The sequence below is a fragment of the Drosophila eugracilis genome, unplaced genomic scaffold (assembly GCF_018153835.1).
Source record: "Drosophila eugracilis isolate 14026-0451.02 unplaced genomic scaffold, ASM1815383v1 contig_498, whole genome shotgun sequence".
Classification (NCBI taxonomy): Eukaryota; Metazoa; Arthropoda; class Insecta; order Diptera; family Drosophilidae; genus Drosophila; species Drosophila eugracilis.
This window is the reverse complement of record NW_024573369.1, coordinates 77,651-90,449: the sequence shown is the minus strand read 5'-3', so window position 1 is coordinate 90,449 and position 12,799 is coordinate 77,651. Positions and strand designations below refer to the sequence as shown.

The 12,799-nt window shown below is 41.3% G+C and overlaps 4 protein-coding genes and 5 non-coding genes across 9 annotated transcripts; 8 read left to right on the top strand and 1 right to left on the bottom strand.

Annotated features, from left to right (window-relative positions):
- Window positions 1-59: 59 nt before the first annotated feature.
- LOC108105376 (coiled-coil-helix-coiled-coil-helix domain-containing protein 2) lies at window positions 60-1,550 on the bottom strand. The gene is made up of 2 exons (XM_017211911.1): window positions 1,371-1,550; window positions 60-773 (listed from the first exon to the last, which is right to left on the bottom strand). The coding sequence occupies exons 1-2, from the start codon at window positions 1,415-1,417 to the stop codon at window positions 320-322; spliced, it is 501 nt and encodes a 166-aa protein (XP_017067400.1). The 5' UTR covers window positions 1,418-1,550; the 3' UTR covers window positions 60-319.
- A 502-nt stretch (window positions 1,551-2,052) lies between these two features.
- On the top strand, window positions 2,053-5,695 carry LOC108105385 (40S ribosomal protein S5a). The gene is made up of 5 exons (XM_017211929.2): window positions 2,053-2,140; window positions 3,004-3,406; window positions 4,412-4,528; window positions 4,808-4,906; window positions 5,507-5,695. Exons 2-5 carry the CDS (start codon window positions 3,005-3,007, stop codon window positions 5,573-5,575), a joined length of 687 nt encoding a protein of 228 aa, XP_017067418.1. The 5' UTR covers window positions 2,053-2,140; window position 3,004; the 3' UTR covers window positions 5,576-5,695.
- On the top strand, window positions 4,166-4,320 carry LOC121530330. Its single transcript, XR_005993910.1, has one exon. It is a non-coding gene; the product is annotated as a small nucleolar RNA psi18S-1854 (small nucleolar RNA).
- Window positions 4,558-4,703, top strand: LOC121530331. The gene has a single exon (XR_005993911.1). It is a non-coding gene; the product is annotated as a small nucleolar RNA psi28S-2876 (small nucleolar RNA).
- Window positions 4,947-5,089, top strand: LOC121530334. Its single transcript, XR_005993914.1, has one exon. It is a non-coding gene; the product is annotated as a small nucleolar RNA psi28S-1192 (small nucleolar RNA).
- LOC121530333 lies at window positions 5,125-5,263 on the top strand. Its single transcript, XR_005993913.1, has one exon. It is a non-coding gene; the product is annotated as a small nucleolar RNA psi28S-1192 (small nucleolar RNA).
- LOC121530332 lies at window positions 5,297-5,435 on the top strand. Its single transcript, XR_005993912.1, has one exon. It is a non-coding gene; the product is annotated as a small nucleolar RNA psi28S-1192 (small nucleolar RNA).
- Window positions 5,696-6,366: 671 nt separating the features above from the next.
- Window positions 6,367-8,160, top strand: LOC108105359. Its single transcript, XM_017211877.2, has 5 exons — window positions 6,367-6,555; window positions 6,673-7,113; window positions 7,507-7,574; window positions 7,825-7,980; window positions 8,048-8,160. The coding sequence occupies exons 1-5, from the start codon at window positions 6,494-6,496 to the stop codon at window positions 8,158-8,160; spliced, it is 840 nt and encodes a 279-aa protein (XP_017067366.1). The 5' UTR covers window positions 6,367-6,493.
- LOC108105357 lies at window positions 8,139-12,638 on the top strand. The gene is made up of 5 exons (XM_017211873.2): window positions 8,139-8,308; window positions 8,396-10,124; window positions 10,188-11,557; window positions 11,615-11,847; window positions 11,993-12,638. Exons 1-5 carry the CDS (start codon window positions 8,139-8,141, stop codon window positions 12,310-12,312), a joined length of 3,822 nt encoding a protein of 1,273 aa, XP_017067362.1. The 3' UTR covers window positions 12,313-12,638.
- The last annotated feature ends 161 nt before the right edge of the window (window positions 12,639-12,799 follow it).

Here is a 12,799-nt window from a genome sequence, read left to right as displayed (position 1 = left end):
ATAATAGTTGTAATGTTCCAACATTTCCTTAATTTTTAGCAATAAAACTCATTTAACAATTGTTTTGTTTTGGCCCACATTGACAGCCCATAGGTTATAGTTTTCAAATATTTCTTTTTGGTTTTTTGGAAGAGGGACTATTTGGGCTGGCAATGGGATTTTCTATTTAACATTTCAGTTTGCACTACAATTAAACAATGCTCTCTTTTAGATGCTTGCAATTAAACAATTAAGAACTAAACGAAGGGCTAGGACAGAACTCATCCAAAAGGTTTTATCCGGTGGTTGGCCAGGTGCTAGTCTACCGGAGATGGTACCTCTACTGGAGATGGTGGCTCTGCTTGCATTGCCGCAGCGCCTCGTTGAATCCCTCGCAGAGGGTCAGATCTGCCTGTCCCTGGGCGCACTGGATGAACTGTTTGAGCTCCCAGGCGCAGGCACCCTGCGGTTCATTTGGCTGCTGTTGGGCATAGTAGGGTTGCTGGGGTGCAGGAGCGGCTGCCGCCGGAGCTGGAGCAGCTGCCTCCTTATCGCCGGATCCGCTAAACAGCGAGGTCAGTCCATGACCCACAGTGTGTCCAATGGCTGAGCCCACAGCCACACCACCAGCGGTGGCGGCCATCTGCTGGAACATCGATGGCTGCTGTGGTGCCGGCATGCCAACGGCGCTGGGTGGAGCACTCACGGGAGCCGGTGGTGGTGGTGGGGCAGCGGCACGGGCTGGCACAGGGGCGGGTGCCGGGGCTGGGGCACGAGCCTGCACAGGTGCGGTGCTGTTGATGAAAACAAAAACAATCAGTTGTTATTCTGGACTTTGCCCTGCCGCAGTATTGTTAATTATTTTGTGACGAAATAAGAACACTTTGGATGGAAATATACTGTTATAATGAGTTCCCACCTTGACAACTTGGGGATTACTTTATAAGCATATTACTAAACAAATATTTTTAATAGTAATTTCAATCTAGAAGTAATATATATATAAACTTAACTAACTGCATATCAACTTTAAGAACTTTTCGCAATTATCTTATTGGAAAAGCAAATATGGCCTCAAAAGATGGGTATTGGAAAAATTAAAAAAAAAAAACCGGCGTTTTTTGAATATTTCCGGGCCTCCCAAAAATGCTAGATTTGACGGGAAATTCGCTAAATAGGAAACACCACTGAAACATCTCATGTTATTGGGTTAAGGTTACATAACCTTAACCCATTTCGAAGGCCGGAAAAAGCAGCGGAAAGCGAAATACTGTCCATAAGATAAACCCAGATCATCCGATTGATTTTTAGTGATTACGAAATGCTCCTTTTACCAGGTGCTTTCTTCATTTTCCTCAATCTTTAATCTTTATTTTCTTTGTTTTTCTTACCGGCGAGTAGAGGGCGGGGGGCTGGCTGAACGTCCACGGCGAACCATTTTGTTTGTTTTAATTTGTATTTTCTATTAACACGGTTTCACGTTAAAATTTAACAGTTGTTGCTGTTTTGATGACGAGCTAGTAACTGAAATTCTGAAATAATCCCAATTGGCCGAGAAACTTCGGCCTACTTTGCAGTGTGACCGCTTAAAATACCGAAAAATATACTTAAAAACACTAAAAACTATCGGATATTTTATAAGTAAGCCCCAGTTGTAGCAGCTGGCACCAGGCTTATACAATAATGCAAATTACGTTTATCATGTGAAAACTATTAAAAAGTTAATCAAATTAAGTATACATTTTCAAAATATACCATTAATATCCCATATATTTTAAAACTTTGCTTACCGTTGTGAATGGCAAAACAGTGAAATACCGCATATCGATAAGAAGTTCATTCATTGCACATGATGAATGTGGTTAACTACGAGTTTTATATCTTTTATTTGAATACATTATTATTTAACAAAAATTAACATATACCCTGTGATGTTAATATATTTGACAAAGTGAAGAAATAAATATATAATCACAAACTATCGCCACCGGAAAGTTAACGATACCTCACTTACTTTGTAGCCCTGGCTACCGCGAAATGCAACCGTGTACGTGTCGGCGGAAATGTGACTTTCTGGCCTTGCCCCACACTGCCGTAACATGTTCTTTTTCAGGCGTTTGCCTTTGCGCTGACATCGTATCTCGATTTCTTCTGTGACAAAGTAAGGGATTTTCGAAGTTTAATAATGTGTATTGTGGCCAAAGTTTGGCCAAAAGTTGGCTAAATGTTGGGGCCAAGTGTGGATATTGAGGGTTTTGTGAATTTATTGCGGCGAACTGCAGAAAAATGCAATTCCCAACTTAATGAGGTTAAAAACGGTCGGCTTTTTGTTTGTGTGTGTGCGCGCGAGTGCGACTGTGTGAGTGCGTCACACGTGTTGGTTTCCTCTTTTTTTTTTTGTATTTTTTTTTTTAATATTTTGTTTGCTGCACAAAGTAACATATATATATATATTATATATTACACAAATCCGGGCTTAAGGATATTGTTGCAATGATATAAACGTTTCTAAAGTCGCAAGTCAACAACAACAACGCGCGAGTGTGTATGTGTGGTGGTGGTTTATGTGCATATAGAGCGCATTTACTGTTCAAAAACGTGTTAAAAGGCAGAAAAACTGTTGAAATCTTTACTACTATTTACTAACATAACTCTTTTTTTTTAAGTTTTAATATTAAATTTTTCATCCAGAAACCATCATTACTTTGAAACAACTATTCTCTGCAGAGTTCTAAAGAGGATTTGAGGCTACAGAATGTGTATAAAATGTGTTTTTACTTTCTTTTATTTATATTGTGAAACCTAATAATTATCCATGATTGTCATAAAACAAATCTTTGAAATACTTAAGATATGGCAATAAACAAAAACACGTTTTCATACAATATACTCTTTTCTTAGTTAAAAATACAGAATATAGATAAATAACCAATAGATAGCAAAACCCTCAAATATCCATAATGCTAATATATCGGTTTTGTAGACACGTGACTAATTTACTTTCCTTGGGGAAAACTCTTTCAGAATGGCCGAAGTAGCTGAAAACGTGGTGGAGACCTTCGAGGAGCCAGCGGCACCTATGGAAGCCGAGGTCGCCGAGACTATCCTGGAGACGAATGTGGTTGCCACCACTGAGCTGCCAGAGATCAAGCTGTTCGGCCGCTGGTCTTGCGACGATGTGACCGTCAACGACATTTCTCTGCAGGATTACATCTCGGTGAAGGAGAAGTTCGCCCGCTATCTTCCCCACTCCGCTGGACGTTATGCTGCCAAGCGTTTCCGCAAGGCTCAGTGCCCCATTGTGGAGCGTTTGACCTGCTCCCTGATGATGAAGGGTCGCAACAACGGCAAGAAGCTGATGGCCTGCCGCATCGTCAAGCACTCGTTCGAGATCATTCATCTGCTTACTGGGGAGAACCCTCTGCAGGTACATAGACACGCTTACCTATATCATATTTCCATTCCCAAAATGAGCGGCTCATGCTAAACTGTGGCCAGAGATTATTGTCACTCGGTCATGGGTAGAATGGGCACGCAGAGTATCCACAAGGTTTTAATATCCTAGTGCCTGAAGATAGCTAAGCCTCTTCTCGTTCTCCTGGAACTTAAAACTACAAGATATCACCATTAATCAACCAGATTTAAACGAATCAGTATTAGTTATTAGTCCTCCTCAATGCTGGATAGGTTTTCATACATACTTTCCAAAGCATTAACTCTTAAATGGACTGAAAGTGAACCAGAGTTTTAACTATCCTAGTGCCTGAAGATAGCAAACACTTCTGGTTCTCCTGGAACTTAAAGCTACACTAGAAATTCAAAAATTAAACTCAAGTAGTCCCCCTCAATGCTAGTTGATGGTAAATTTCAGCCGAACTAAGCATAAACTCATTAGGGACTCATAGGAAACAGTGTTAATTATCCTAGTGCTTGAAGATTATATCACTTCCCGCTCTCCTGGAATTTAAGGCAACATAAGAAACTATAAAGTGTATGAAGAAATTGGGTTTTATTTCGAAATGAGTCGACCTCAGTGCTAGTTGAAGGAAACTCCATCCCAGCTAAAGCATATTTTCTATCAGACTCAGAGGAAACAGTGTTAATTATCCTAGTGCTTGAAGATTAAACCACTTCCCGCTCTCCTGGAATTTAAGGCAACATTAGAAATGAATATATTGAAGAGATCTCATTATCCGTCCAAAACTAAAACTGCAGCGTTGATATTCACAGCGTTGTAGTATTCAATTGGACTAAAGGAAACCCCATGATTAGCTATTCCTCTTAAGGGCATTGTCTAAAAGATGCAACCTTAATAAAGCCATAAATCAACAAAAACTCATAAATAAAGCCAACTTTTAGACCAACCTAACAAGATTGTTGAATTCAAGTGATATCTTACTAATTTTTACCTTTTATTTGTGATTTCTTGCAGATCCTGGTCAGCGCCATCATCAACTCAGGACCCCGTGAGGACTCCACCCGTATTGGACGTGCCGGTACCGTCCGTCGCCAGGCTGTGGATGTGTCGCCCCTGCGTCGCGTCAACCAGGTGGGTTTCCTTGGAAGATTTTACGTTAGATGGTAGCCAGGCAGCAATTGCTTGTGGTTCGATTGGAGACTGCTTGCTTATAAGACTTGGCTAGATCGAAATTCTATCTAATATCCGTAGCGCCATAATGTGTAATTTTACCGACATTTGGAGCATGAAACGAAGAGACATTTTCAAATCAGTAATGTTTGGGATTTCAAAAAGATAAAATGTGAAATCTGTGCTAATTTTGTATTGTTTTTATATACTTATTGATTTTATTTTGTATCTATTTTTTAGGCCATCTGGCTGCTGTGCACTGGAGCTCGTGAGGCTGCCTTCAGGAACATCAAGACCATCGCCGAGTGCCTGGCTGATGAGCTGATCAACGCTGCTAAGGTGAGGATTTTAAGGGAGAATGAAAGAATGCTGGCATTTAAATTAGTCCAATCTAATTCTGCATCATGGTTTATTTATGTAGTCTCGCTTTTGGACTAAATCAATCTTAAAAATCTTTTATTATCCTTGTGCTAGTGGCCACTTTACACTGCCCATGCACATGAGAAACGTAAAAGAACAATTAGAAAACTAAGATTTTAAACACAGATAGTCAAATCGTTTTGTCCAACCTAATTCTGCATCATGGTTTATTTATGTAGTCTCGCTTTTGGACAAGATTAATCCCCATCTCTTATTATCCTTGTGCTTGTGATAATATCCAAGTTCAATGCACACGAGAAACGTAAAAGAACAGACAAATTATAAAAATCTTAAGTAGTATCGGTTAATAATTGGTCCAACCTAATTCTGCATCATGGTTTATTTATGTAGTCTCGCTTTTGGACAAGATTAATCTTCATCCTTTATTATCCTTGTGCTTGTAATAGCTTTTCAGTTCAATGCACACGAGAAACGTAAAAGAACAATAGCTCTAAATAGGATTAGAACTTAAATTTATTATTTGACAATTACTAATTATATTTAACAATGTATTTCCAGGGTTCTTCCAACTCGTACGCTATCAAGAAGAAGGATGAGTTGGAGCGTGTCGCCAAGTCCAACCGTTAAGGAGACATCCATTACCAACAAAAACAAACTTCTGTGTCTGTTTTTTTTTATACAAATAACGTGTGTACACTGCGAAATGATACACTAAATTTAAAATAAACAACAAGATGAAAAATCCAATTTAGACCAATCTTTTTTTTTAATAGTTTTTAGTTTTTTCAATAAAACTTTGTTGTCAGAGAAAGAAGCTGTTATTTGAGCTCGTTTCTATGGGGTGGCAGATGTTTTTAAAAATCCATTTGGCATGAAACATTACATTAATCTTAAAAATATAATATATATATCTCTTTATGTAAATGTGTATGAAACTATACTCAGGATAGGGTTTGCAGTTTGGTTTTTTCTTTGGTGTTTCGACAGCCCTTTTAAAATTAACAATTTTTGACGATACTGTTGAGTATTAAAGTAGCTTATTTTAAGAACTGACTATATTGTATATTGTTAAATAACATAATTTAAGCTAAACACAATGATTTATTTCAAATGATGTTTCATTAAAAGAACATGGAATGGACGATCTGGCAGCTCTGTTTTTAAAAGTCCCGCGATTCCAAATATATCATTTTTCGATTTTTTCTTAAAAAAAATAAAGTAAATATATATTCTTCTTAAGTTTATTTTAAAGAAAATTTTCAGAAAACCCAAATTTTATAAAATTAACCATATATATTAAAATTATCGGAAACTATCAGCTAGATCTAGTAATAAATATATACTGAATATTTCGTCTCTAGCAGAGGACAAATCGATATTTAGAAACACTATTTATCAGAGCTCTATCGGTAATCGAAATCAGGACAAGCGTTCAAATTTCTTTATATTTTAAGGTTAAAAAGTTTTCATTTTAAAAATTTTTGGTAGCTGGTCGGATCGAGTGTGTGTTGTATTATCATCATAAATTGTGTGTTTTGGTGTAAGATGTTCACAGTGGATGCCGGCGCGGAATTAGCAGCAACCAACGAGGTTTCATTAAATAGCCAGTAAGTAAACGGAAATCCTGGCCGTCAAAATGTTTTTTTTTTTATGTTATATCCATGAAAAAACGTGGCTTGTGAAATACACTATGTACCATACCGCATAACCGATATATAATGCAGATTTCATGAGCAGAAACTGGTGGAGCACTTCTGCCGGCAAACGCAGCTGCTTAAGCTGGTCGAGGGGTCCTCCGGCAGCTTTGTGGCAAATTATAAAAACTCGAAGCGGCCAGAGGACCTGCTGGCCCCCATTCAGTTGCGTCTGGATTTCGACTACCAGCAACTTCTTGAGATCTCGCCTAAACTCCTTCAGCTAATCGTCGAGGAACCCCTGCAATTTCAAGAGGCTGTCCGGTACTCCATATACGGCCTGGTGAGGTCACATCTGAAGAACGCTGGGCTGAAACCCATCGATATTAACCAGCTGCACGCTCAGTGGCGCCTGGTGGGACTGCCCTATAGCCCGGGCATCCAGTTCGAGCCTCGGAATCAGTCGCTGCGCCTGGGACTGTCCCAGGTGCAGGGCATTCTGGCAGCCTTCACGCCGCCTGAAACACTGATGTTAGTTCTGAAGTACATATATACATATTCCGGCAGAGAATAGCTTGATTCCGTTTCCTTTAATTTGATTCCGTATCTATGTAAATTTTTAAAATCTTTTAATGTATATGAATTATTTTACACGAACAATCCAATTGGACACGAATTATATTATAATAGTTATCCAATTGGGAACCCATTGTATTACGTAATTACATCATAAACATACATACATACATAAACATAAAGTAGTATCATATATTCAAATTTATCCAAATTATTTCCTACTATTTGTAGATCCTTTAAGGGTCTTTGATAAAACAAATTATGTTTGCTCTGCTGGGATATTTGAAGCTTCGGTAACCGAAGAGTTGAATTATATCTCCTTTGTTTTTTTCACATCTTCCTATATAGCCTGCAATCGATCTGGTACTGCGGCAGTGGCTGTATGCGTAATGCCATACAGACCAGCTCAACGGATGGTATGTCCAATAGACTAGGAACCCATAGAAATTCCAATCATGTTATCAAAATTCTGTCAACACTAATACCATACCATTTGTGCACTCTAATCGTTATTTGACTATCCACAAAATCCATTTAGCAGATTTAACACATCATGGGCTGGGCATTAATCAATTAATATATGTATATATGTTCATCCTTTCACAGAATCCATGTAACAGATATTTTTGGTAGGAAATATTAATCCATTCCTTTGATATATTTCAGCTCCTTTGTGTTCGGGTTGCTCTCGGCCCATGAGTGAATACCAAAAGTTACGCGTTACCGAAGTCTTTCGAATCCTAGCAATCCTACCAAGTGCCACAGTTCATACACCACGTATCACCGGTTGCCTACATCGTCCCAAATTAATCCGCCTAAGAGGTGAGTTAGTGTATCCTACTATTGGAATATAAAACTAATAAATTCTAATACTTATTGCCCTTCTTAGCCTACTCCCACGACTGTGATTTAAAGTTGGGATCTAACTATCTCATAACTGGCTACTTTGCTCCATCGGCCACAACTTATCAGTTGGAAGCATGCCACCTAAAAAAAATCTAGAGAAGAAAGGCCGTCGCCGGCGCTATGTTGTTCATCTCAGTGATTTTTTGCGCAGCGATGAAGAGCATAACCAAACCACGATAACATCTTCAAATCAATCTCAAATTCAAAGCAATGAATCTCCAAAGACCATTGATAGCTCCATTGGGTATGTATCGTTCTATGTTTATCTTTAAACTTTTATCAGTCTTACAAATATTTCACTCAAATATCTTTTATCTTTTTTTTTTTGTAGTACTATCCCATCTAACGGCCATCTCGAAAGCGATGTGACTCCAATAATGACCCCAACACCTCAAAGCGAGGATCAGGAAAAGGCATCTTTTACAGTGCATCTCCCAGTGCACGTCTGGGGTTCCACTGAAGAAAACACTCCGCCTGATGGCAACTATAACGTGGATACTAAGGAATATCCAGATTTGGGAAATCGTTTCAAGAGAGCCAAACAATCAATGCCATCAGTGGCTAATTTAGATGACGACGAAACCTTTGTCAACTCTAATCCTGGACCACGTTTTCGAGGTCGTCGGGGTCGCATATTCAATCCACCAGTGCTGGCCAACTTTCTGCCGGATTCGGTTCTTTCTTCAGGAGACTCCAACAAGCAGCAAACTGTGGACAAGTGTTCGGCTTCAGTGCATCTTATTGTCAGTCAGAAGACTGCCAACGATCAAGAAACAAGTCTAGAAGCTAGTCCAAGGAAGATCGTTCTGCTGAGAAAGGATTCCACCGAGCAAGTTGGGCAAAAAGCTGCTGGTCAGTCATCCAATGGAGAGGAAACAAGCCCACAGCAGAAGGGGTCAGAAAATTGTATTGAACAGCAAAACCAATCTACTGGCGATCACATATCACATCAGACAAAAAGTCCTGACAATTCCTTTCAGCACCAGAAGAAGTGTTCTGGGTATTCTGTCCAAGAACAACAGCAGCAGCAGAAGTCTTCTGGCAAATCTGCGCAGCAACAACAGAAGAGTTCTATCAATTCTGTAAAGCAGCAGGAACAAAAGTCTCATGGTGAGCCCGTCCAGCAAAGGCAGGAATGTCCTGAAAATTCGTTGCACCCTCAGCAACAGGAGCAAAAGAGTCCTGGAAAATCTCTTCAACAGCAGTATAAGTCTTCTGGTAAATATCAACAGCAGCAGCAGAAACCTCCGGGCAATCACGTGCAGCAACAGCAGCAAAGTATCCCTGTAAAAAAGCAACATAAACTTTTTGAACATTCTTCGCAACAACAGCACCAGAAGCCACAACGGCAAAGCCCTATCATGCAGCAACAGTCGAATAAATCTGGTAATTCCTCCCAGCAACAACCGAGGAGTCTTGCGAAGGCGACAACTCCGCGCGAAAATAATTCCCCAATACCAGTCCGCATACTTACCGGCCCGCGCAACCAACGGCAAACTCAGAACACTGAATCTGTAACTCAGACATCTATTAGTTCGGAAAAGATGGCAAAATCAACTGAAAATAGTTCCCCAATACCAGTCCGCATACTTACCGGCCCGCGCAGCCACCGGCTAACTCAGAGCATTGAAATTGTAAATTATAATAGCGGCGACGACGAGGATGACGATGTGGTGCCTCCCACACCAAATGACCAAAGCCAAAGACTTGTGCCGCGGGGATTTGCTCAACGCAACAACAATCAAAGAATGGTGCGGAACCTACAGTCGGTGAGCCAAGAGTTTACGCAGTCTTCCCCAGAGGGATCGCCAGAGGAACAGGAGGTTCCGTGCCAGATGCAGAGATCTGTGCATCAGCAAATGCAACCGTATCCCGTGAAACGCCTGCAAGGAACCCAGACGATCCGTAACCTCCGGCAAATAGCTTTGCGCAGCGTGTTGAACTCAAATGCTCAAGAATTCCGACCCAGGGTGCAGCGTGCCACCGGTGGATCAAATCAAGACGCTGAAGTACTCTTCGATCAACCAAGAGACTATATTCCACGCAGTAGCAGAATAACCGTGAGTTATATTACAAACACTTATTGTTATTATCGTGGTAAAAACTTTTTCTTTTCAATACAGCGACGGCGTCGTCGTCAACGGTTTTTGCGCACCCTCAATTCAGATGAATTGGCTCCGATGTCGGTGCAAGACCCTATTCACGGAATGCTTTCCTTACCACAGCCACAGCCTATCAATTACTATAGTGCTCCGAGTTTGGCACCAGTAGTGCTACTCCCTGTAGCAGCTGCATCTCCATCACCACCGCAACAGCAAGCCAATCCACCCACCCAAGCCATGATACCACCGGCAACAATTAAATTGAATACCATTGGCACTCCGCCGGCCATGATATACTACCATCCGCAAACGGGAGGCATTTTGAGCAGTCCGCAAGCACATATTCCTCATGAAGTCAGCCAGTCGGTTTTTCGGCTTGCCAGCCTCCCGTCCACTGGTGTGGGCACCCCCGATATGGATATCTTTACCGATTGGCCACCTCCCAGCCAGCAGCACAGCCCCCATCGCCTCCCGTCCAGTATATCAGGTCCGAGTCAATTTTCCCATACGCTCAGTTCGTTGCCGGCAGAGGGGCAGGTCCAGCAGAAGTCGCCGAAATCAAGTATCTCCCAGGACCAGGATTTATTGTACAGCAAGACGCTTTTGGATATGGATCGAGAAGATCACCAGGAAACTGTCCATACCCAATGGGAGTTGGAGTCCCAATTACTGGAGTCCAAGGTTTCGCAGGCGCCCCAGGCACAGGTCGACGACGACGCACTCGGCGATCCAAACGCAAGCGTCGCCAATGATCATCTTTTATCACCACTTGAACGTCACAAGCTGTTCCGTGCGCCAACCAAACACGATCAGAACTATCCCAAGCCGGATTTAAATTGTGTGCCGTCCAGCATCAAGAAGCTACATCATTTGATTTCTTCTCAGTATTCCGATTACTCGTTTGTCTATGCTCTGAGCGCACAGCTCTGCCAAGAGAGTGTGCCTATGGATTGCTATGTGTACCTGAAAATGGTGCTGCTGGCCAGCATCGTTTCAATTGAAACTGACGAGGTGCGCGCACCGATTTCGTTGTGCATCATCGCCACCGACAGCCTGATGGCCAATCGCCTGATGAATAAAGTGGGTCAACTGGCTCCACGATTCGTGGGACCGCACGACTATGGACTACAACCGACCTTCAATGCCCTACCCACGCGCTTCAATTGGGTGGTTGCTGGCCCTCTGTTAATGGCCCAACAGGGCGTTTATTACGCCGGGGATTGGATTCGTCTGTCCAAGGAGCAGAGCTGCCAGCTGGAGAAGTGCATCGAAAATGGAGCGGTGCCAATACCGCAATTACAAATCGATCAGCCCTTAGAAGCAGCCGTCTGGACACACTGGCAGCCAGAGAACTCTAACAATCAAACGCTGACCCTCGCCAAATTGTGCCCGTAAGACGAAGGCAGTTTAAAACTTTTGCTTTTATATTAAATAATTTTTTTTTGCAGAATCTTTGGCATGCCTATTTATATGGGTGATCAGGTCAACGAGAGCCTTTGGAACTCCATAATCCAGCAGTACAGCATTGAAGGGTTAAATTTGGTGAACGATGACTTAAACATTCCCGAGGACGATATGCGCATGCTCATCCATCTGCTGCACCAGCGAAAGACAACTTACACTGATAAAGCACAGCACATGCTGCAAAAGTACTATGTTATCTCAAGGAAAGAACGACCGAGTAAGACTAACTTGAAGCATGATAATACTATTCTAAAAACGAAAGAATTACATTTTTACTCGATAGAAAATAGCTTTGAAGACCTATTTTCTGTGCTCTTCTAATTGATGTCAACTTACTAACTCTATCTTTTTCCTTACCATAGATGTCTTCTCCAGCAAGACATACATTGTGCTGAAGCAATTTGCCGAATCCTTTGCCAAGCTGGCTCTGCGACTGGAGGTCCTTGAATCGGATGTTTGTGTCGCGATCTTCCACTGCGAGCACTTTGTACAGCGTATTTTTGGGGCCAAGGATCAGCAAGGACCGCCAGCTGTGATTACATTCAATGTAATCTCCCGCATCGATCCGTATATGAACGAGTACGTACGCTGGCTGCTTGAGTATCTGGATCGGTACGAGGATGAGGAACTGGGTATGCATGCGGCCAAGCGGCGACGCACCGATAGCTGGGACATGCCTTAAACGTTGTTGGGGAAAAAGCTTTATATGTATACATGCCTCTTAGACCGAAACCAGCTCGCCATTGATTTAGTAGTACTCACTGGAACGTTTTGAATACCCATTTGTAGTTTTATATTGATGAATTTACAACATTTGTGTTTGTAAACAAAATCGGCCCTGATGCTTGAACGATGCTACCTCAAATGTATTCACAATTTACGTATAACGGACAGCGAAACATCTGAAACGTTCTCAAGCAAAGTCAAAATTTGTAAACATTTTTTTTCGCACACCTTTTCACTTGATTAAACCGGTATATGTTCTGTGTATATCGACTGGCAATCGCAGATAGCTCTTAAAGTGATATTCACGATAATCAAGAACCATCATATTGTTTGAATAATCTTTTACCGGATCCATTGTTAATCGTTAATCATCAACCTTTTTTTTTTTTGCTATTTTTTGGGAAACAAAAAATGTTCTAAATTGTTTTTGGTACAAATATTAA